The sequence below is a fragment of the Poecilia mexicana genome, unplaced genomic scaffold (assembly GCF_051168715.1).
Source record: "Poecilia mexicana isolate PSO_F unplaced genomic scaffold, ASM5116871v1 scaffold_20, whole genome shotgun sequence".
NCBI lineage: Eukaryota > Metazoa > Chordata > Actinopteri > Cyprinodontiformes > Poeciliidae > Poecilia > Poecilia mexicana.
Window position 1 is genome coordinate 6,748,297 of NW_028263389.1, and position 24,376 is coordinate 6,772,672.

Sequence of the window (24,376 nt, forward strand, 5' to 3'; positions counted from 1 at the left end):
CTTGTGGCAGGAGTTTATCTTAAATGTCGAAGTTAAAATCTTTGCACATTCCATTGTTGTTGAGCCAGAAGCAACAGATTATGTTTGCAATATACATCTGGCAAAAAAAAAAAAAAAAAACAGCCTTTATGTAACGTTCAGGGTCTATGTTGGAACATATAGTGAGACATATGTGGCAATAATCAGTTTGAATCAAATATTACTGGACTGTCAACTCTCTGGCCTTATTTGCAGCAGCAGAAGCATCATATAACGTTACAATAACATGTAAATTTTGTGTCTCTGGTTAAATGTTTGCTGACTTACCAACTGCCTCTTTTGTACCTGTAGTTCTGTCTTAGTTCTGCACAGAAGGACAAATAATCAGCAATAATCTCACTTGTTCCTCTCGAAATCCTGCTGGAGTCGTGTGTCACTTTCATAGTCTGTGTATAAGAAGCTGAGTGCAGATTGATTCCTGCCCTCTTACTTTAAAGCCCGAATTGAAAGGGAGGTTCTGCTTCTTTTGTGACCTGAAAGGAAAACAATCGGTGAGGGGGCCAAAGTACCACCTGACTGCCAGCAGATGGCGCCATAACCTCTTAATTAAAGAAGATCTCGACCTTCAATTACTTGTCAGGGATTTTTTTTTTCTTTTTTGCAAAGGTACGACTGATAACTCTGTATTTGTTTCCGTGTTTAGTCAATAGTTTATATCACAACTAGTACAATAAAAAATTATCAATCAATCAATCAATCAATCAATCAATCAATCAAATTTTATTTGTATAGCACATTTCAGCAGCAAGGCATTTCAAAGTGCTTTACATAATTAAAATAAAAACAGCATGTGACATTGAATAAACAGTGAGAAAGAGAGAGATTTTTTAAAAAAAAGATAAAAACATAAACAGTGAGAAAGAGAAATAAAAAGAAATTAAAGATAGAGATAAAAAAACAAAGCAGATGGCACATGACTGATAATTCAGATAAAATTATCACACATGTTTTAAAAGCTTTATCATAGTTTACTGAATTGCATAGAACAAACACATAAGAATTAGAAGAAAAATACAAACAAACCAAAGTAGAACTGACAAATCTAACAATCACAAGGTGAAAAATAATTTCTAAAAGTATGCTGTTATCACTTACATTTCCTCACTGAGGGGCAATAAAAAGTATTTCTATTCTATTCTTTAAAAATGTCAAGCCAGCTGTTAATTTAGGCCACCAGAAACAGAAAAAAGGATGTTTCAGTGGATAACAGGAAGGCTGAGAGCTTCCTGTATGAACTAGATATCTGTCATTGCACAAGATGAATTTTAACATTAGTAATATTTTGAAACCCAGGATGGAAAAAAAGGATCTAAATTCTTGATAGAAAAGCTTTGTGGTTTTTTTTTTTATTTAGAAAAACCCACAAAGGCTGCTGTTATCAGTTGCAAACATAAATTATGCTGGTTATGCTACTTCCTGAAATAAGACAGCAAAAAAAGCTCTCTCTTTCATTTGTACAGTAGTTTCTATGTTCAACTGTTTACTTTAAGGAAGTATGGTTATATGACACTTATTAATATAAAACACCAACAGGACATTGCTCAAGAGGTTTTTTTTTCATTTTATTGTGGACCTTTTCTTTCACATTCAAAATAGAGAAGTAGTTTGTATGAACTAGATAGTTCAGAACCACAGTTCGAGGAGTCATATAAAGCACACACAACATAATGTAGGTTTTAATTCAATTATTCATCAGATTTAAGCACATTTATGATTATTCGTCTCAACAAGTAAACTACTAAACAACCAAGAGATTGAGTCGAATAAGTAGCTGGGTGAGAAATGAGAGCGGTGAAGTGTGAACTGAATTAAAGAGACATCAGATGAGACTAAAGTTACAGCGGGTGCTTCAAAGTTTAAAAAATGAAAAAAAAAAAAAAAAATCCAGCTTGTCATAATAAGACATGGATTTGTTTAAAGCTAGAATGCAAGAAGCAACAAAAGTAAATAATATTTTCATACTCTGACCTTTGTAACATATTAAGGTTTTTAAGTTGGAAAGTGATTACAAAAATACAAAGCAGTTATTAGTTATGATGATAAAATCAGAAGAGATAAATATGTGAGACCTGGAGGACAAAGAGGCTTTAGAGCTTCTTGTCATTAAACTGTGAAATGAAAATGTTTAAATTCAGGAACTAACTTATACCTCTAGACAAAGTAATTTCTCTCAATAAGTTATGATTTCTTTATTTGTGCGTAAACATCCTCTGGCCTGTCAGCAGACACTTTGACCTGAGCGTACTCTGTCTCCTGCTGTCCTCTGTCCTGCACTGAGACACAGGAAGCTTCAGGTCTCCTCTGGAGGAACTTTATGTCTCCATAATGAACTTCTTCCTCTGGTTCATTGGACTGAACAGCAACCTCCTCATATATTTGATTCTGTAGGAAAACAACATTGCTCTTGTTTAGCAAGTGTTTCATAATTAACTTGAGGTGGAAAATAATTGCAGAGCTGCTGACAAAAGATGGAAACATCCTCGCCTGAGTCTGTGGTGAAGTTGGACGTTTGGACTTAAAGAACCTGGAAGACATTAGAGATCTGTCTGAATAATTCAGCTGATTTTCAGGAGACAAAACAAAGATTCAGACTGAGAGTCAAGATTGATCTGGAACAGACCTGAGAGGATTAAAACATTTATGAAACCAGAACAAGGTTCAGCTGCACACTTACTATAGAGAACTAGTTCTATTATTGATCTGAAGGTTTTAATGAAACATCACTATGGTTACCTGAATTAAGCTTTATTATTTTAATGTTTAATACTTACCAAGCAGAAAGAACCAGGCAGATGAGCAAAATGACTCCAATTACAATCAGCACCAAGTATAAAATTCCTTCTGTTGAGTCTTAGAAAAACAAGATGCAAAAGTTACTGAAATCTGTTTCATGATCTACTGACTTCCAACTCACTGGGAGTCTGCATCATTTGAGATGCATCTGAATTAAAACATGCTAGACATTGAGCATTTCAAGAAGATCAGGATCAAATATTTCAGACTAGAAATGATTCATGTGAATGAAAGGAAGAGAACAAACATCTCACCTGGAAGAAAGAAGACACTCAGTAACATGTTGACTGTCAGCATGTTCTCACACAGACTCTGATAGACCTTCAGGCTGGAAACCAAACATTTAGATGATTTATTAAAGTAGCACTGATATTAGAGGTTTAAATTTGATTGCATTGGATACATTTCACCCATAAGCTAAACTAGGAACAATTACAAGTTTGCTATTTAAATATAAATTTGCTCTAAAACTCAAGGAGAAATAACGTCAAAACATCTTCATTAATCTTTGCTATTAACAGAAATCTCAAACACTGAAATATGCTAACATTCTCTTGGACAAAATGCAGAAAGGACAAAGCACGATGAAATATTTGGTTAAATCATCAACATCAACCATATAAACTTACCTGACAAACAAAAAAATTAGCTTAAAACCAGTCGATCTATTAGGATCAGTTGATCAGCAGCAGAATGAACATCGACCTTCGACTCACTCATCTGTGTGTGAAGTTTCTACTCTTCATGATCTGTGAAACAGGAAGTCAGCTCTGTCTCCTCATTTTAGCATCATGATGTCGTCCTAGAAGCTCACAGCTACTGAATATGATAAGTTATTATTTCTAATTTGCTAGTTTTCTTTAGCTATTACTGTTAATTTTTAATCATAATAATAAAAATACTGGACAAAAATACAGGAAATACAATAACAGCTGTCATATCACATTTTGTGCATTTTGCATGGGTTTACTCATGTAAACGTTGCAACGTTTTATTCTAGTAAAAGGCTGGTGCTTTTAGCAGCTGCTGTTTCTGTGCTGATCTCTTTAAATGAAGTATTTAAACGGACTGAGCTGCTGTGTCTTTATTCATGCAGCTCAACTTTTGAGTTCATGTATTCATTCATTGATGACTTTACATGTCCTAAACAATTGAAATGGCCTACAAGTTAGTTTCCATCTTTAAAAACATTTTATTTTTGAAACATGTTATAGAGGAACATATGAAAAGATAATCATATAAAACAGGAACAGAAACATGTTTACAACTTAACTTCAGTCAATACATTAGTTACAGTCTCTATGATAAACATGAAGAACACAACAAATCAACTTCCTCTATTTTAAAGTGACATGAGGGACGTCTGCAGTCTGAAAGCTGCTGATGGAGTTTAGTTTGCAGGCAGAGACTGAAACACATCAAGAGGAGAAAAAGAAATGAGATTCTGAAACAGGAGCAACACCTGATTGGACAGAGTCATGATGTGACAACAGAGGAGAAGAGAAGCCAAACTTTAAATTAGAATAAGACGATAAACACAGGGAGACTCTGTTAGCTCTGTTTCAGTAAAGCTGATTTAAAAAGTGAGAAACATTGAGATGTAAAGAATCATGTTGACCTGATGAACACTGGAGCTCCGACAAAATTAACATCTGAAAATCATTTTCTTTTATTGAAGATTTTAAAGGATGTAAAACAAAAAGATTTTAGTCAAGACAAGAAATAAACTTGAAGTAAAATATAAAGTATACAATTAATTTAGTTTGATAAAAATAATCTTATTCTCCTCATCAATATTTACATTTTTCTTATTTACATGAATCATCTAATATACTGACCAAAGTTTTGTGTTTTACTTTATAACACATGTTCAGTGACAGAAAACAGTAAAGAAACATGAGGTCACTTCCATGACACAAAGGTTGGACCAGTGATGGACTGGTGACCTGTGATGGACTGGTGACCAGTGATGGACTCACATCACATCAGTCCTCTGTGTCTCCTTGATGCTCATGATGCCTGAACCTCTGTCACTCTGTGGACATCGTCTGCTTCTCCTGTGGCCTGAGGACAAGAGACAGTGAAGGAATGTCAGTCTGTTGGTTTTGCAAAACACTTTATTGGAAATAAACTATTTTGAATGGAATTACAAAGGTTTTCAATTAAAAATGAAAATGAAAAGAAAATATTGGTGAAAAAACATATTCATTCAGTTTGACCAGGTTTCCTTTGAATTCATCCTATAAATATGTCATAAATACAAAACAGGCAGAAGTTTTGATGTTTTTCCTGCTCTGACTGATGGGCCAAATTAAAATGGGTTTCAGTGAAGAGTCAAGGTCTTATGTCAGCAACATTTTTAGGTTGTCATCATGTAAATAAATAAATTAATATATTTAAATATATTTAGATTATCACTTTCATGAATTGAAGTAAAATTTCCTTTGTGCTAATAATTTTATAAAACCGACTTCTATCTTTAAAGGAAAGATAAACCTGAAAATAATATCTAAAACAAAAAGTTTCCAAAGGTTTCTCATGATGTTATTGACTGAAAATAAATATTGTGTTTAATTAGCTTACCTTCATTTGTATGTTGGAGAATCTAAACCAGCTGAAAGACAAAAATCAGAATATTAACAAACATCAACATGTAACAGAGACCAGCAGGTCTGCAGCTCATAGAAAAACATTTATTACCATTGAAAGATGCAGAATGCACTGAAGAGCATCAATGTTCCCAGGATCTTCAACGTAGCATAGAGCCGGACTCCTAACACTTGATGAAAGGAAAAGTTTAACACATGAAGGATTTTAATAAAACCAATAAAATATTTAACATGAAGCATGTTAACATCAACTGTCTCTCCATTTTGAGTCAAAGTTGACACAATTTCAAATCATTTTTAAAAGATTTAGTTGTAGTAGCTCAACATTTTAGCTGCATTCATACAAAAAAGCCTCTTGTCTTAAATAAATTCAACATGTCCGATATTAAAAAGAAATTATATGTTAACAAGAAAGAGTAACATTTTACTTTCAGCAGTTAGGATCACTGATGATGTTTGATTCCCCAGATGATTTGTAGCCACACAGTAAAACTCTCCTCTCTCAGAAAAGTTGAAGCTGAAAATCTGGCCAACAGATATATTCATGTCAGATTCACCTGGTACATTCCTGAACCAGGTGAATCTGGGTGGAGGTTTGGCTCTGCTGGAGCAGCTCAGCTCCACCCAGCTACCTGCTGACACCAAACCTGATGGACTGATGGATGCTGAGGTGTTTCTAGGAGCAACTGAGGAAAATGAGACACATGAACTTTATTGATCACAAACAGCTGAACCATGACCTGCTGACAGGATCACTTACATGAAACACTGAGAGTCACTTCTGTCTCTGCTGTCTTGCTTCCTCCAATCACAGGATATCTGGCAGAACATCTGATGTTGTATCCATCATGTGTGTCTGACAGAGTGATGTTCTCCTGGATTTTAGTTGTAAAGGTTCCATCTGTGTTTTTCTCTGTTTGTCTGAGAGAGTCTTGTTGGAGATTCAAGGTGAGTTCAGGAGGTGAGTGTGGACAGGGAGTGAAAGCTGAGCAGGTTACAGTGACAGACTGATGCTCCTTCAGGTCAGAGGGAACATTAATGCTGGGCCTCCAAGGAGAATCTGGTGATTCACATCAGATGCACATTTTACAAAAATAAATATTTATTTACAGATTACTGTGTATGAAATAAATCAAAAGGAGTATCTCTATGCAATGCTTCACTAATTCTACATCCACCATTTAAAAATGTAGTTTGATTACATGTATTGGATTTCCTAATCATTGTTTGTGCAGCATATTTATATATTTGCAGTACTGCAGTTATTTTAATGATGATTTAGATAAAAAAAATGTTGTAATTTTCAAACAACTTTCATTAATAGAATATTATTATTATATAAATAAAACTTTATTTTTCCACATATAAAAAATAAAAACTCATTGATTGATTATGTTTATAATGAGGCAGGAGATACTTCAATTTCACATTAACTTACTGTAGATCATTTAAAATGTTATTTATTTAAATTCAACAGCATCCTGCCCACTACAAAGTTTTTATTCTTTACTGAGAGATTTGATGTAGTTCTGCACAGCTACATCAGGATGAATAGCAGAAGATGAGAATGTAAAGCAATTTAAAGCTTTAAAACAATTCTAGACAAAAATCAAATCGATTTTTTTAATTGGAGAAGGGATTATTAAGTTTAGTGTTTTCTTTGAAACCAGATATAATTTCAGTGTCAACATGAATGTTAATGTTACTGTCTTATAAAATAAAACCTCTCTTACCTTTAACATTTATTTGAAGAGGATCAGCACAAGCTGTTGCTATGAACGGTCCGTTCTCAATCCTGAAGAAGTATTTGTCTGTATAACTTGTATTTAAATCAGGAAACAGAGTGGTGCAGTTTTTCTCTCTCAGGTTTCCAGTGATATTTAGTGGATATTTGTTTACTGACCTACTGCTTTTGAAAATAACTACATTTGGATCGCCGCTAAAATCTGTGTCATTTTTCATCCAGACTCCATTGGTATTTCTCCTGCTGCTAAAATGCCTCATTGTCTTAAAGCTACATGGGATTTCCAGACAAGATCCACTCAGAGCTTCAATCTCCTTTGGTGCTGTAATGGAGAGGCCTACTGGTTTGTTTTGACAGTAGTCAGCAAAAACACCTGTAAAATCAGACAAATGATGAATATCATGTGGAGTCAAATTTGTCTGCAGAGAAACTTCATGATCCACAAACTCCAGTTCAGCTGCAGCAGGTTACATGTGGATCAAATGTTTCAGACTAGAAACAATTCATGTGAATGAAAGGAAGAGAACAAACATCTCACCTGGAAGAAAGAAGACACTCAGTAACATGTTGACTGTCAGCATGTTCTCAGACAGACTCTGATGTACCTTCAGGCTGGAAACCAAACATTTAGATGATTTATTAAAGTAGCTCTGAGGTCAGAGGTTTAACTCATTGTAAAGTAACTCTGAATGCTGTTTGCACCCATGAGCTTAACACACATCTAGAACTGATACGGGGAAGACGACATTAGGAACAAACTAATGCTCTTTGCTCTTCAAAAGTATCTACAACACTCAAATCAAAATCTTCAGCATTCTTTTAACAACATCTGTTGCGAACAAAAATATTTTCAACAACAATAGGTGTATTTGACAATATATACAAATGACAGAACTTGATTAAATATTTGGTTAAATCATCACAATCAACAATAAAAACTTACCTGAATTTCTGCAAATAAAACAAAAATAGTTTAAGTTTCAAAACCAGTTGATCTGTTAGGATTAGTTGGTCAGCAGTAGATTGAACATTGAGCTTATCTATGAAAGAGAAGGTTGAAAAAGGTGTTTCCGTTCTTCATTGTCGGAGAAACAGGAAGTCAGCTCTGTCTCCTAATTTTACCATCATGAAGTCGTACTATGAAGGTCAGAGCTACTGAATATAAGCGGTCATTTCTCATTTCATAGTTATATTGAGATACGATTGCTAATAGGTTTGTTCACAAAAACAAAAATACCAAAGTACAGAAAATATAGAGCCAGCAGTCATAACCTTTGATTGTGTGTTTTATTCAAAGTTTGTTCCTGTGAATTGCCTGCAGAACTTATAAAACTACTTCTTGTTTTTTGACTTCTCAGCTTTTTGTTAGCAATTTGTAAAAAAATGTAATTTCACAACTCAACAAGTTTTCATGAAACTCTGCAGCAAAGAAATACTGTGTCAATGTACTATTTTCAAGTTTGCTGCATGACTATGTTTATGTTCTAATGAGTAACTCTACAAGTCAAACAGCAAAACAAAATAAATAAATAAAAGCAAAAATGGCAAACATTTTAACATGACCGGAAATAAAACTGATTTTATTAAATAATTGTTTGAGCTGAGAAAGTATATGAAGGACCAATGACAAAAACACGTATGTAAGGAAAAGGAAAAACAGAAAATATAGATTATGCTGAAATGAAGAAAACTGCAGATTGTCATGATGGGTTTTACTGATTTAACCCACATGCAAGAACACCACAGGAGAATGTTGAAAAATTACAAATGTTTATTGCAAGAAACAGATTGGTCCGGAGTAATTTGGGTCCAGGGACTGAACTGTAGCATACAGCTCACTGAGGAAACAACAGTTGAGATGGTGAGTTCAAAGTCATGGACAACTGAAGAACTTACTGATGGTAAGTTTGAAGACTTACTTGAGTTGTGTGAGTTAATGGTGTTGGAGGGGTAAAGTTGGTCCAGGGTTCTTTGGTCTCTTGGGATTCTCTTTTAGGTTGGTCTGGAGATTGGAGGGAATGACTGAGTGGCAGACTGAGTGAGTTGGAGTGGCGACGTTGGAGGGCGGGCAGATAGGCTGACACTTGAAGGCGGCAGAGGATCGGTGGAACGGCCAGTCAGAGCTCCGGGATAGGAGGCAGATAACAACTGATTCAGGTGGGTCTTGAAACTCGGGCATTGACGGGGTAACTTCCCATGACGTCTCGAGGGAAAGACAGGAACGAGAACCAGGCCCTGTTTCATTGTGGGATCCAAAATGCTGGACCCCACTTGGGAAACTACTCTAGTGCACCTCAGGATGCTCTGCTAACATGTCTCATGCTTTTTTTTCACTTGGCCCATTTGGTAGCAAAAAGTGGAAAAAGTGTTTGCAAAGAGTGTGTGCTCAGTGTGGACCCTCTGTTGGTTGAAGAAAGTACTGCAGTATACACACTACAGGAAGTGTGTGTCATTTACAGGAAGTGTGTCAGGGCCCCTCATGGTCCACATTTTGACTAATAAAATTGACTGGCATAAATAAGCTATTAACTGAAGATTCAGGGAGTGGTTTTTGAATAATTAATGTTCTAAAACAGTATAACAGTACTATAACATGTGCTGTTATAACATATATAACAGCACATTAGAACATTAATGCTGGGACTCCAAGAAGAATCTGGGGTTTCACATGAGATGCACATTTTACAAAAATAAATGTTGATTTACAGATTATTGTGTATAAAATCTATTGTGTATAAAATCAATTAATACAAGTATTGCTGTACAATGCTTAACTAGTTCTATATCCAGCATTTAAAAATGTAGTTTGATTAAATGTATTGGATTTCTTAATTATTATTCTTTGTGCAGCACATTTACAAATTTGCAGTAATGGAGCTAATAGCAGAAGTTCAAGCTGGAAGACTCCGCCCCCTCCGTTCACCCATCGACGTCATGCTCATCCCCATTCTCAGCCTGGACCTCACCCTGCACGTTCAATCAGCAATCAGGCTCTGCATAAAAGGATCCACACCCAAACCGTCAGACTCTTCCCAGCTGCGTTCAAGTTGGTACGCAACCTAATGTCTGACTTTGAGTCTGATAATCCTCCCGGTTCCCCATTCGTTTTTCGTCGGGATCCCGGTCCTTCCCCCACCTCACTCGTCCGGCGCAGCGCTCCCTCGCGCCCGGAGCATCCGTCCCCAGCCTCGATCCTCAGGTCCAAAGGGATCTCTTTTTCTGCGGATCTCAGTTCTCCGCAAGTGGCGTCCTTAGCCGCCCTTCTGCCTCCCGATGTCGACTCTCCGTCTCTTCTTTCTCCGCCGGCTCCTGTTCCTCAGCCCCCACCTCCGGTTTGCAGGGAAAGAACTCATAAATTCTCTGCTCCCCCCGCCAAACGACGCAAGGCTCGCCCTCTCTCCCCCCAAATGGACGATTGTTTTCCCGGTCCGTCTTCTGCGTCGGTGCCGTGTCCTGCACCTCTTCCGCCGGCTCTCTCAAGTTTCGGACCTTCCCTTCTCCCTTCGTCTTCGCTCGCCGTCTCTATGGACTCTCTTCAATGTTCCATTTCGTCATTATCTTCCCTGCTGCAACAGAACGTTTCCAGTGGCGTCGCATCAGCTTCAATGCCCCCCACGCCCGCAGCCGGTCTCCTTCCGCCAACGTTCACCTTCGCCAACGCCCGTCCTCTACCCTCTTCTGGTAAGCCTATCCCCCCGTTTACTCTCTCTTTTTCCTTCTACGCGCCTTGTTGATTGTTTCTCCCGACCTTTCTCCCTGTAACAGGCTCCTCATATACGCCGCAGTATTCAAACATTTCCCCTCGTCTCCGCTCTAAGATTCTTCAAGGTCAATACGTCAATTTAACCTCTATCCTTCTGCCATCCCCTGCCGTTGATCACAGCATAGCTTCATCGGAGCAATTTTCCGCCATCATCAAATCTTCTGATCCCCGTCTGGTAAAGGATCTGTCCTTTGGTCAGTTCGTGGCAGCCTTTAGCTATTCAGGGACGTCATTTGTTCTGTTTATCCCGACCGCAGAATCGAATTGGACTCTTACCTGGCTTTGATCTCTGATCTTCATTTACAATACGGCCGGTCCCTTTTTTACCAATATCATAAAGCTTTTGCCACTAAAGCCGCAGCCGTTCTTTCCCACTCAGGTCAGATTCTAAATTGGTCCATTTTAGACATGGAAATTCTCGTAATGCTCACTCAAGCCGCTTCCTGTCACCTGTGCGGCGTACCGGGTCATCAGAGCGCCTTTTACCCCTCTCTCCCTTTCAAGACCGGACCTTCCGTTACCTTCCCTCCGCAACTGCTCCTGAAAGCTGTCCCGTTCAACCGTCGAGGCAGACAGGTCCAAGCATTTAACAACATGCCTATCTGTAGCAACTTTAATGAAAACGTCTGCTCTTTTCCTAACTGTGCTTTTCTTCATATATGTAGCTTCTGCAAAGACGCCCACCCCAAATCCGTCTGCCCCCGCCGCACCTTCCCCAGAAGCAGCAGTCAACGTTTCAGGAATTAGTTTCTCGCTTTCTCTCTACCCCCATAAACGTCCCCGAATTAGCCTTCTTGTTAATCCACCACCCCGATCGTACATTTGTTAATTTTCTGATCACCGGCCTCTCTCAAGGTTTCCTTATAGGTTTACCCCAGCTCCCCGCTTCTTCTCTGGTCATCCCGAACTTGCAATCAGCACTGCACGATCCGAACGCTGTGGCTCAGTTATTACAAAAAGAAGTCTCAAAGGGCTGTCATCGGTCCTTGTGTTTTCCCCCCCCTTCCCTCTCTTTCGCGTCAACCCCTTGGGAGTCGCGATCCGAAAATATTCAGGGAAGAAACGCTTAATTTTAGATCTTTCCGCTCCCCATACTGGCTCCCACATCAGTATTAGTCTCATTCCAAAGCCGCCTTTTTCTCTCTGTTACACGACAGTAGACCATGCCATTGCACTGATTAAATCAGCCGGTACCGGCGCGTGGCTGGCCAAAGCTGACATCACCGACGCTTTCAAAGTCATGCCTGTGCATCCTTTTCAGTGGCATCTTCTGGGCGCAAAATGGGACACTAACTTCTATTTCTTTGTGCGTCTGACCTTCGGGTGTAGGAGTAGCCCCAGCATCTTCAATGCATTATCCGAAGCGCTCTGCTGGATTCTGTTGAACGTCATCAAACTTCCCTCCGTGTTTCATCTTCTTGACGATTTTTTGCTCGTTGATCCACCCTCTCCCTCTTCTCACTCTCTATCTAATCTGAAGAGTCTTTTTAGCCGCATCGGCGTCCCTCTCTCCGAGGAAAAGACCATTGGTCCGTCTACTGAGCTGCAATTTCTCGGCATTACCTTAGACTCCGTCAAAATGGTAGCTTAGTTGTAAACCGGGATGGCTGCCGCTCCGATCTTGCGTTCTGGTCCTCTTTGCTCAACTCGTGGAATGGCATCTCTTTTTTCTACGATGACGTTATTCACACATCAGATTCCAATCAGTTTTTTACCGATGCTGCCCCGTCCGCGGGTTTCGTTTTTTTTTTCCAGGGCAGCTGGTTTGCTGAAAAATGGCCCTCTTTGTTTCCTCAGTCCGAGTCTTCCGCGTTCTATGAAATCATCCCCGTTGCTGTAGCTTGCTGCCTTTGGGGGAAGCGGTGGAAACGCAGGCACATTGTAGCCCTCTGTGATAATGCCGCAGTCGTCGAAGCCATTAACAAAGGCCGATCCTCCTCCAAATCAATTATGCCGTTTTTGCGACGTATTACGTGGCAGTCCGTGATTAACAACTTCATGCTTTCTGCGCGTCATGTTCCTGGTCGTTCTAATACCCTTGCCGATGCTCTGTCTCGTTTCCAATTTCAGATATTCCGTCGGCTCTGTCCTACAGCCGACCTCTTCCCTACGCCTATTCCCCCCTTCGAGGACCTCGCACTGAATTAATCTCCCCATCTCTCCTACCTCTGCTTCAGTCAGCTAAACGCTACCTCTCAGGCGGCCTCGCCCCATCCACGTTCAAATCTTACACTTTTGCCTGGCACAAGTTTGCCAAATTCTGTTCTTTTCACGGGACCCCTCTTTTCCCCGTTCTAGTTAGCACCGTCGCAGCATTCATCACCCATTGTTTTGATGAATTTAATCTGTCGCCATCGTATATTCGCAGTTTAGTTGCCGGAATTAACTTTTTCTCTCTGTTCCACCAGCCTTCCCCTACTCGTAGTTTGTTTTCGAATCAGGTTATCAAGCTTCTTCTGAAGGGTATTCATAATACTCGCCCCACTACCCCTGATTCCAGGAAACCGATTACCTTTCCTATCCTCATCAATCTACTCAGTACCCTCAGTCGCAGTTCCTATTCCCCCTATCTTTCTTCGAGCACCTTTCTTCTAGCTTTTTACGGTCTCCTCCGTTTGGGGGAGTTCACGTCTCCTAACAACATCTTCAATTCTTCTCGGGATCTGGCGGTTTCCGATCTTAGTTTCCACGCCGACTTCTTCAGTTTATCTCTTAAGCACTCTAAATCTAAAGGCGCCTGTATCATCATCGTGGCCCGTAATAACGGTCCGTTCTGCCCTTATCTGACCATGTTCAAGTTCGCTCTCTTAAGACATAAACTAAAGTTCTCCCCCGAACCTCTCTTCCTATCCCCGGAAGGATTCGTCATGTCCGCCTCCTGGTTCCTAAAACACCTGAGGCTTCTTTTAGCCGCATGTGGCCTCCCTCCCTGCCAATTCTCGGGCCACTCATTTAGGATAGGTGCAGCTACATCCGCTGCAGCACAAGGCATTCCAACGTCATCTCTCCAGCAGCCCGGCCGGTGGTCGTCGTCAGCTTTCTCCTCTTATATCCGTCCAGACATCTCTACTGTTCTGTCAGCCCAACGCTCCCTCAGTGCCTAGGTGAGCACTTCGCATTTCGCTGGTGGTGGTTGGTCTTTTCTTACTTAAAGCAAGCATTCTTATCTAGTGATGATTTGTCCCATTTTCCTACTTGTGCCTCCACGCTGCCTCCTACAGGTCTCACCTTTTACCTCATCCTAAGTCTAGTGAGTTTTTATCATTATTATCTCTTTCATTATTGTTTACTTCCCCTCTTGATTTTCCTTTTCTCTCCACTGCTAACTCCTTTTCCTCTGTCCCTGGTGCTGGCCCATGTCCCAGCGTCTCCTGCCCCCGCTGCTGGCCCATGTCCCAGCGTCTCCTGCCCCCGCTGCTGGCCCATGTCCCAGCGTCTCCTGCCCCCGCTGCTGGCCCATGTCCCCGCTGCTGGCCCATGTCCCTGCTCCTGGCCCATGTCCCTGCTGCTGGCCCATGTCCCAGCGTCTCCTGTCCCTGCTGCTGGCCCATGTCCCAGCGTCTCCTGTCCCTGCTGCTGGCCCATGTCCCTGCTGCTGGCCCATGTCCCTGCTGCTGGCCCATGTCCCTGCTGCTGGCCCATGTCCCAGCGTTCTCTGCCCCTGCTGCTGGCCCATGTCCCAGCGTCTCCTGCCCCTTCAGCTCGTCCATGTGCCAGCCTTTCTCTCATTGTTGGCCCTTGTCTCAGTTGTTTTTCTTTTTCCCTCATACTTTCAGTGTTGGCTCCCTTACAGTGGGCACCTATCCCTCCATCATTCTCCAGTTGATGTTGTCATCTAGCTGATCCTATCCCCAGCCTGGCTCCGCACCTTCAACTATCTTTCACTCTCATGCCTCGTATTATTTCGGCCCCTTCTCTGAGCAGGCCTTCATTCTTCAGTTGTGCATCATGATATCATGAAAACCCCTCTATCAATTTGATTACTCCTACCAGCTTCTCTCCTTCTGGTCTTCTGCACTCCTTTAGTCTACAACCGTATTGTACTTTTCTCCCTGCATTCTTAAGTCATCACACGAGTTTTAGGTCTCACCTTTCCTCGGGCCTCGGCCCCGGCCTCAGCCCTTTTTTGGGGGGAGAGCATCCCTAATCAGTTATCGGGATGTTCATCGAGTTCACATCAAATCTCAGATCATATCAGCTGCCGGGGCCCGAGCGCCAAAGAACTGTTATTCACTCCTGTCATTAAATCTTTTAATTGTTCCCTTTTCTCCGTCTGAGTCTTTCCGGATTGAAATACAGTCATAGTTAGGATGATAAAGAAAAAAATATTTTAATTTTTAATCAATTTTCCTTAACAGGGGATTATTACTAAATATATAAAACTTCATTTAAGCAACATTTTTCCAGACATTAATAATAATTCACATTGATTCTGTCCATAATAAAGCAGGATATACTTTAATTTCACATTAACTTACTGAAGATCATTTAAAATGTTATTTATTTAAACGAAACATCCTGCCCACTACTGATTTTTCATTCAACATTATTTTCTATACTGAGAGTTTTGATGTGGTTCATCACAGCTACATCATGATGAATAGCAGAAGATGAGAAAGAAAAATAATTTTAAGCTTTAAAATGTTTCTGGACTCAAATAAAATAGATTTTTTTTAAATTGAACAATAGATTTTTAAGTTTAGTGATTTCTCCTAAACCAGATAATTTCATTGTCAACATGAATGTTAATATTTCGGTTTTATAAAATAAAACCTCTCTTACCTTTAACATTTATTTGTAGAGATGTAATTTCACATTGTGTGCATTTTGCAAGGGCTGCCTTTACTGCAGTAAAACATTGCTGCTTTTAGTGGCTGCTGTTTCTGTGCTGTTCTCTTTAAATTAAGTTTTTAAACGGACTGAGATCCTGTGTCTTTATTCAAGCAGCTCAACATTGGAGTTCATGTATTCATTCATTGGTGACGTTAAATGTCCTAAACAATTGAAATGGCCTACAAGTTAGTTTTCATCTTTAAAAACTTTTTTATTTTTGAAAAATGTGAATGAGAAAGATATGAAAAGAAAATCATATAAAACAGGAACAGAAACATGTTTACAACTTAACTTCAGTCAATACATTAGTTACAGTCTCTATGATAAACATGAAGAACACAACAAATCAACTTCCTCTATTTTAAAGTGACATGAGGGACGTCTGCAGTCTGAAAGCTGCTGATGGAGTTTAGTTTGCAGGCAGAGCAATACCAAGTGACCACAACATCAGGAAAAAGGAGCACGAGAAACTAGAGAAATACCAGGGCCTCAGAGAGGAACTGGAGAAGGCCTGGAAGGTGAAGACCACAGTGGTGCCTGTGGTCATCGGGGCCCTCGGGGCAGTCACCCCCAAACTGGAGCAGTGGCTCAAACAGATCCCAGGAACAACATCAGACATCTCAGTCCAGAAATGTGCAGTTCTAGGCACAGCCAAGATACTGGAGGAGCCCTCAAGCTCCCAGGCCTCTGGTAGAGGACCCGAGCTCAGAGGATGAAAGAGACCACCCGCAGAGGGCGAGAAGAGGATTTTTTTAATATATATATATGGTTTTATTAAGACAGAAAAAAAACTTGAAGTCAAATATCAAGTAAACAATGAATTTGACAAAGAAAAACAATCTCATTCTCCTAATCAATATTTACTTTTTTCTTATTTACATGAATCATCTTATATACTTATATTCCATCACAGAAAACAGTAAAGAAACATGAGGTCACTTCCATGACACAAAGGTTGGACCAGTGATGGACTGGTGACCTGTGATGGACTGGTGACCTGTGATGGACTGGTGACCAGCGATGGACTCACATCACATCAGTCCTCTGTGTCTCCTTGATGCTCATGATGCCTGAACCTCTGTCACTCTGTGGACATCGTCTGCTTCTCCTGTGGCCTGAGGACAAGAGACAGTGAAGGAATGTCAGTCTGTTGGTTTTGCAAAACACTTTATTGGAAATAAACTATTTTGAATGGAATTACAAAGGTTTTCAATTAAAAATGAAAATGAAAAGAAAATATTGGTGAAAAAACATATTCATTCAGTTTGACCAGGTTTCCTTTGAATCCATCCTATAAATATGTCATAAATACAAAACAGGCAGAAGTTTTGATGTTTTTCCTGCTCTGACTGATGGGCCAAATTAAAATGGGTTTCAGTGAAGAGTCAAGGTCTTATGTCAGCAACATTTTTAGGTTGTCATCATGTAAATAAATAAATTAATATATTTAAATATATTTAGATTATCACTTTCAGGAACTGAAAATAAATTTACTCTACGCTAATTTAAACTGACCTCTTTCTTTAAAAGGAAGCTAGAGGTCAGCTGAAGATGCTGTCTAAAACAAAAAGTTTCCTAAAAGTTTCTGATTTTGTTATTGACTGAAAATAAATATCGTGTTTAATTAGCTTACCTTCATTTGTATGTTGGAGAATCTAAACCAGCTGAAAGACAAAAATCAGAATATTAACAAACATCAACATGTAACAGAGACCAGCAGGTCTGCAGCTCATAGAAAAACATTTATTACCATTGAAAGATGCAGAATGCACTGAAGAGCATCAATGTTCCCAGGATCCTCACCATAGCATAGACCCGGACTTCTAACACTTGATGAAAAGAAATGTTTAACACATAAAGGATTTTAACAAAATAAATGAAATATTTAACATGAAGAATGTTAACATCAACCTTTCTTAAATTTTGAGTCACACTGACACCATTTCAGATCAACTTTAAAAGATTTAGTTGTAGTAGCTCAACATTTTAGCTGCATGCATGCAGAAAAGCCTCTCATCTTAAATACATTAAACATTTCCGATATGAAAAAGAGATTATACATTAACAAGAAAGAGTAACACTTTACCTTCAGCAGTAAGGATCACTGATGATTGATTCCCCAGATCATTTGTAGCCACACAGTAAAACTCTCCTTTCTCACTAACACTGAAGTTGTAAACCTGCTCCACAGAAACATTAAACATTCCCTCTTTGCTCTTTCTGAACCAGGTGAATCTGGGTGGAGGTTTGGCTCTGCTGGAGCAGCTCAGCTCCACCCAACTACCTGCTGACACCAAACCTGATGGACTGATGGATGCTGAGGTGTTTCTAGGAGCATCTGAGGAAAATGAGACACATGAACTTTATTGATCACAAACAGCTGAACCATGACCTGCTGACAGGATCACTTACATGAAACACTGAGAGTCACTTCTGTCTCTGCTGTCTTGTTTCCTCCAATCACAGGATATCTGGCAGAACAGCTGATGTTGTATCCATCATGTGTGTCTGACAGAGTGATGTTCTCCTGGATTTTAGTTGTAAAGGTTCCATCTGTGTTTTTCTCTGTTTGTCTGAGAGAGTCTTGTTGGAGATTCCAGGTGAGTTGAGGAGGTGAGTGTGGACAGGGAGTGAAAGCTGAGCAGGTTACAGTGACAGACTGATGCTCCTTCAGGTCAGAGGGAACATTAATGCTGGGACTCCGAGGAGAATCTGGTGATTCACATCAGATGCACATTTTAAAAAATTAACATCTAATCACAGTTTATGATGTATAAAATAAATTTAAATGAGCATTTCTATACAATGCTTTACTATTTCTATATTAACCAATTAAAAATGAAGTCTGATTGCATGTATGGGATTTCCTAGCCATTATTGTCTGTGCAGCACATTTACATATTTGCAGTACTGCAGTTATTTTAATGACGATTTAGAAATAAAAATATTTTAATTTTCAAACAACTTTCATTAACAGAGGATTATTATTAAATAAATAAAACTTTATTTTTTGAGACATGAATAATAAAAATTCATTGATTGATTATGTTTATAATGAGGCAGGAGGTACTTAAATTTTACATTAACTTACTGTAGATCATTTAAAATGTTATTTATTTAAACTAAAGATTCTGCCAACTGCAGATTTTTCATTCAATATTCTTCTCCTTACTGAGAGTTTGATGTGGTTCTGCACAGCTACATCATGATGGGTAGCAGAATACGAGAAAGAAAATTAATTTAAAGCTTTAAAACAATTATAGATGAAAATCAAATTGATTATTTTTTATTGAAAAAGCGATTGTTAAGCAGTGTTGTAGTACTCAAAGCCAGTGGAAATCTCACTAAACTTGCAGCGTACTGTCTAGCTTATTTGTTAACATCTTTGTTTTCAGTGGATGCAAAACACACCAATTAAAATCCAAACAATAATGTGACTTGCTTATAACCTGTTTCTGTTACTCTCTCCACCCCCCTCACGGTGAGCGCCTTGTGCTTGATTACTTCTTGCTTGTTGCTCCTTGGTCAGTGTTGATATTTGAGCATTGTTTATCGTTAGTGCATTGCCTTAATTGCTATATTTTATGGTGCAGACAGTGGTGGTTTCTGACATGAATGATATGGGCAAGCTCTTAGGGCATTATCTTTTTAGGATATCATGAGACCAACACGGATTGTAGCACAGAGTTGGAAGCACAAAGAGTTTGTTCTGCTTTTAATATTGATTAAATTTATTTCAGCTCTAAGTATTTAATATCTAGGTGTATTTATGGGAATGTGAATCTTTCAGATCAATTTGAGAAGCAATTTTGATCATATTTTACATTTTATTGTGTCATGTAGCGCCAGGCGCTGATCTTGGTCTTAACTTGGCCTCGTATCCTAAAAGTCTTGGTCTTGTCTCGGGTTAGGTGGTCTTGACTACAACACTGTTTAGTATTTTCTCTTAAACCAGAGATAATATCAGTGTCAACATGAATGTTAATGTTACTGTATTATAAAATAAAACCTCTCTTACCTTTAACATTTATCTGAAGAGGATCAGCACAAGCTGTTGCTATGAACGGTCCGTTCTCAACCCTGAAGAAGTATTTGTCTGTATAACTTGTATTTAAATCAGGAAACAGAGTGGTGCAGTTTCTCTCTCTCAGGTTTCCAGTGATATTCAGTGGATATTTGTTTACTGACCTACTGCTGTTGAAAATAACTACACTTGGATCGCTGCTAAAATCTGTGTCATTTTTCATCCAGACTCCATTGGTATTTCTCCTGCTGATAAACTGCCTCAATGTCTTAAAGCTACATGGGATTTCCAGACAAGATCCACTCAGAGCTTCAATCTCCTTTGGTGCTGTGATCAAGAGGGCTACTGGGTTGTTTTGACAGTAGTCAGCAAAAACACCTGTAAAATCAGACAAATGATGAATATCACGTGGAGTCAAATCTTTCTGCAGAGAAACTTCATGATCCACAAACTCCAGTTCAGCTGCAGCAGGTTACATGTGGATCAAATGTTTCAGACTAGAAACAATTCATGTGAATGAAAGGAAGAGAACAAACATCTCACCTGGAAGAAAGAAGACACTCAGTAACATGTTGACTGTCAGCATGTTCTCAGACAGACTCTGCTGTACCTTCAGGCTGGAAACCAAACATTTAGATGATTTATTAAAGTAGCTCTGAGGTCAGAGGTTTAACTCATTGTAAAGTAACTCTGAATGCTGTTTGCACCCATGAGCTTAACACACATCTAGAACTGATATGTGGAAGACATTAGGAAAAAACTGATACTCTTTGCTCTTCAAAAGTATCTGCAACACTTAAAATCAAAATCTTCAACCTTCTTTTAACGTCTGTTGAAAACAGAAATATTTTCAACAACAATAGGTGTGTTTGACAATATATACAAATGACAGAACTTGATTAAATATTTGGTTAAATCATCACAATCAACAATGTAAACGTACCTGAATTTCTGCAGATAAAATGAGAATAGTGTAAGTTTTAAAACCAGTTGATCTATTAGGATCAGTTGATCAGCAAAGAATGAACATCGACCTTATTTGTGAACAGACAAGTAAGAAAAAGGAGCTTCCCTTCTTCATGTTTTTGAGAAACAGGAAGTCAGCTCTTTCTCTTCATTTCATCATCATGAAGTTGTCCAGTGAAGCTCAGAGCTACTGAATATGAGTGATTATTTCTCATTTCATTATATTTAGCTATGATTGTTAATAGGTTTGTTCACAAAAACAAAAATACCAAACAAAGTACAGAAAATATAGAGCCAGCTGTCATGACCTTTGACTGAGTTTAAGTTTGTTCCTGTGAGTTGCCTGCAGAACTTACAAAACTACTTCTTGATTTTTGACTTCTCATCTTTGTCAGCTATTTGTAAGAAGCTGATACAACTGAACAAGTTTTCATGAAACCCTGCAGTGAAGAAATGCTGTATTAATGTACTATTTTTGAGTTTCCTGCATGACTATGTTTAAGTTCTTGCAAGTCAAACAGCAAAAAAAAAAAAAAAAAAAGAAAAAGACAAAAAGCAGAAAGGTCAAACATTTTAAAGTGACCGGGAATAAGACTGATTTTATTAAATAATTGTTTGAGCTGGGAAAGTACATAGAGGACCAATGACTAAAAGACATGTTTAAGAAAAAGGAAAAACAAAAACTATAGATTTCTACTTTTATTTTTAATTATGTCAGTTTTGGTACTCCATAGTAGTGTTGCAATGATTTGCTTCTTAATCCTAATCTCTTGAGACCTTTGGAGGGACAGGAGCTCATTGTTAAAAAGGGGCACATAAAACAAGACCCTACAAAACTTTACAACAATGTAACAACCGATATTCATCAAAAATCTAATATGGGATTGCATCATAATATATCATTCTCATCAGGTGGAGACAATGTATAGCAAAAGTAGCCTTTGTTATCCCTGATGGGGTTCAATGTTGGAATTCCTGCTGCTGAAAGTGGTGGAGGACTGGGCTGTGTGGATCTATATGACTGCTGCTCATGTTCTCATTAAAACCAATAAGATCGATCACATCGCCTCAGTCGTAAAGTTATTGCACTGACTCCCTGTAGCAATGAGAATAAACTTTAAGATGCTTCTGTCAATTCATAAATCATTGAATGACTCAGAGTCAAAATACATTACAGATTTGATGAATCAACCTTCAGACCACTCAGGTCTTCCTCAGCTTTCCCAGATTCGTAACCAAACATGGAAAAGCAGCATTCAGTTTTTAACTTCCAGAAACTACAAAACTGCTGAAACATGAGTTCCTTTGAATCAATGCTAAAGACCCATTTGTCTAGAGCTGCTTTTCAAATTCATATTCAAAAATACTTAATTAATCCCAAAGGGAAATTTAATGTTGCTGTATCTCAGCAAGATTCTTCAAACAGCCATTGAAGATGGTGATGGCTGTCGGCATCACATCTCAGACACTAACAACCAAGAGCAGGTTGAATATCTAAACACTTAAACTATTCATCTTCTCCATGTATAGAAACAGTCTTAACATTATCAATTAAAATATTTGGGAAACAATAATATTTTTAGCTCTAATTTTCTTAGATACCTTCAGCAAATAAACAGAAGTTTTACATATGAAAAGATAGTCATACAGAACAGGAACAGAAAATATATTTATAACTAAGAAACTTCACTTCAGTCAATTGGTTGGTTAGTCTCTATGTGAAACCTGAAGAAATTGAGGATCTGCTTTTTTATTGAGCTGCAAGGAAAGCAGTGAGAGACCAAAAGTACCACTTGCCTGCCAGCAGATGGCGCCATAATCTCTTCATTCATGAAGATCTGGACCTTCAATAACTTGTCAGTATTTTTCACATAGGATTGCACTAACTGTGTAGATTTGATCTATTTCTATGTTTAGCCAATAGTTTATATCTGAATTAATACAATAATAGTTAATCAATAAAGCAGATGTCACATCACTGATAATACTGATAAAAGGATCACACATTTTAAAAGCTTGATCATCATTTACTGAATCTTGCAGAGCAAAAACATAAGAATTAGAACCAAAATACAAACCAACAAAAACAAATCTGATAAATCCAGCAATCACGAAATGAACAATAATTTTTAAAAGTACTTTATCTCAATGGAAACCAACACAAACAACACTGCATTTAAAAAAATATATTTTGAGGAGTGGGTTGGTAAAATGGTTCAAATGCATGATTCAATTACTCATCAGATTTAAACACATTTATGACTATTTGTCTCCAAAAGTAAATAAAATACTAAACCACCAATAACTTTCATAGCTGGGTGAGAAATGAGGGTGGTGATGTGTGAACTGACTCACAGCTGGAAGTAAAGCTAAAAATAAAGTAATACTTAAAGAGACATCAGATTAGACTAAAGTTACAGCGGGTGCTTCAAAGCTTAAAAAAATTAATAAAAATCTCCAGTTTTTCATAATAAGACATAGATTTGTTTAAAGCTTGAATACATGAAGCAACAAAAGGAAATATGATTTTCATACACTGACCTTTGCTATATTTTAAGGTTTTTAAGTTGGAAAGTGATTACAAAAATACAAAGCAGTTATTAGTTATGATGATAAAATCAGAAGAGATAAATATGGGAGACCTGGAGGACAAAGAGACTTTAGAGCTTCTTGTCATTAAACTGTGAAATGAAAATGTTTAAATTCAGGAACTAACTTATACCTCCAGACAAAGTAATTTCTCTCAATAAGTTATGATTTTTTTACTTGTGCATAAACATCCTCTGGCCTGTCAGCAGACACTTTGACCTGAGCGTACTGTGTCTCCTGCTGTCCTCTGTCCTGCACTGAGACACAGGAAGCTTCAGGTCTCCTCTGGAGGAACTTTATGTCTCCATAATGAACTTCTTCCTCTGGTTCATTGGACTGAACAGCAACCTCCTCATATATTTGATTCTGTGGGAAAATGACATTGTTCTTGTTTAGCAAGTGTTTCATAATTAACTTGAGGTGGAAAATAATTGCAGAGCTGCTGACAAAAGATGGAAACATCCTCGCCTGAGTCTGTGGTGAAGTTGGACGTTTGGACTTAAAGAACCTGGAAGACATTAGAGATCTGTCTGAATAATTCAGCTGATTTTCAGGAGACAAAACAAAGATTCAGACTGAGAGTCAAGATTGATCTGGAACAGACCTGAGAGGATTAAAACATTTATGAAACCAGAACAAGGTTCAGCTGCACACTTACTATAGAGAACTAGTTCTGTTATTCATCTGAAGGTTTAGTGAAACATCACTATGGTTACCTGAATTAAGTTGTATTATTTAAATGTTCATACTTACCAAGCAGAAAGAACCAGGCAGATGAGCAAAATGACTCTAATTACAATCAGCACCAAGTGTAAAATTCCTTCTGTTGAGTCTTAGAAAAACAAGATGCAAAAGTTACTGAAAAAGATAAAAAACAAGTGAGGTTTTAGAAAAAATATAAATAAAACGATTCCAGTCACCTTTAATCTCAAGACGAACTTCTGATGATGTTTGATTTCCCATTTGATTTATCGCCACACAGTTAAACTCTCCTCCCTCAGTAGCGTTGAAGTTGT

The 24,376-nt window shown here is 38.4% G+C and overlaps 2 protein-coding genes across 3 annotated transcripts; both read right to left on the reverse strand.

The window, feature by feature from the left end:
• Positions 1-739: 739 nt before the first annotated feature.
• On the reverse strand, positions 740-20,832 carry LOC148153335 (sialic acid-binding Ig-like lectin 13). Of its 2 annotated transcripts, XM_088001592.1 has the most exons (8): positions 20,749-20,832; positions 7,724-7,797; positions 7,175-7,558; positions 6,202-6,501; positions 5,870-6,127; positions 2,811-2,889; positions 2,524-2,563; positions 740-2,421 (listed from the first exon to the last, which is right to left on the reverse strand). In XM_088001592.1, the coding sequence occupies exons 2-8, from the start codon at positions 7,764-7,766 to the stop codon at positions 2,218-2,220; spliced, it is 1,308 nt and encodes a 435-aa protein (XP_087857718.1). In that variant the 5' UTR covers positions 7,767-7,797; positions 20,749-20,832; the 3' UTR covers positions 740-2,217. The 2 variants fall into 2 exon arrangements, 1 of the variants encoding a protein (XP_087857718.1); XR_015761729.1 differs by lacking the exons at positions 5,870-6,127; positions 6,202-6,501; positions 7,175-7,558; positions 7,724-7,797; positions 20,749-20,832 and adding exons at positions 3,087-3,160; positions 3,462-3,553 and having other exon boundaries at positions 2,274-2,563.
• On the reverse strand, positions 4,005-20,815 carry LOC148153336 (myelin-associated glycoprotein-like). The gene is made up of 9 exons (XM_088001596.1): positions 20,749-20,815; positions 20,349-20,422; positions 19,800-20,183; positions 18,194-18,493; positions 17,868-18,119; positions 17,532-17,610; positions 17,415-17,445; positions 16,743-16,896; positions 4,005-4,778 (listed from the first exon to the last, which is right to left on the reverse strand). The coding sequence occupies exons 2-8, from the start codon at positions 20,389-20,391 to the stop codon at positions 16,843-16,845; spliced, it is 1,143 nt and encodes a 380-aa protein (XP_087857722.1). The 5' UTR covers positions 20,392-20,422; positions 20,749-20,815; the 3' UTR covers positions 4,005-4,778; positions 16,743-16,842.
• Positions 20,833-24,376: the final 3,544 nt, after the last annotated feature.

Excerpts from the sequence above, each read along its gene's own strand:
- LOC148153335 (XM_088001592.1), bottom strand. The coding sequence starts at position 7,766 with ATGCTGACAGTCAACATGTTACTGAGTGTCTTCTTTCTTCCAG. Across the intron at positions 2,890-5,869 it reads AGTGATCCTAACTGCTGAAA|ACTCAACAGAAGGAATTTTA; the intron begins GTAAAATGTTAC and ends TGTTTTTCTAAG. Across the intron at positions 2,422-2,523 it reads CAACTTCACCACAGACTCAG|AATCAAATATATGAGGAGGT; the intron begins GCGAGGATGTTT and ends GTTTTCCTACAG.
- LOC148153336 (XM_088001596.1), bottom strand. The coding sequence starts at position 20,391 with ATGCTGACAGTCAACATGTTACTGAGTGTCTTCTTTCTTCCAG. Across the intron at positions 18,120-18,193 it reads AGTGACTCTCAGTGTTTCAT|ATGCTCCTAGAAACACCTCA; the intron begins GTAAGTGATCCT and ends CATTTTCCTCAG. Across the intron at positions 16,897-17,414 it reads TCTCCAACATACAAATGAAG|GCCACAGGAGAAGCAGACGA; the intron begins GTAAGCTAATTA and ends TCTTGTCCTCAG.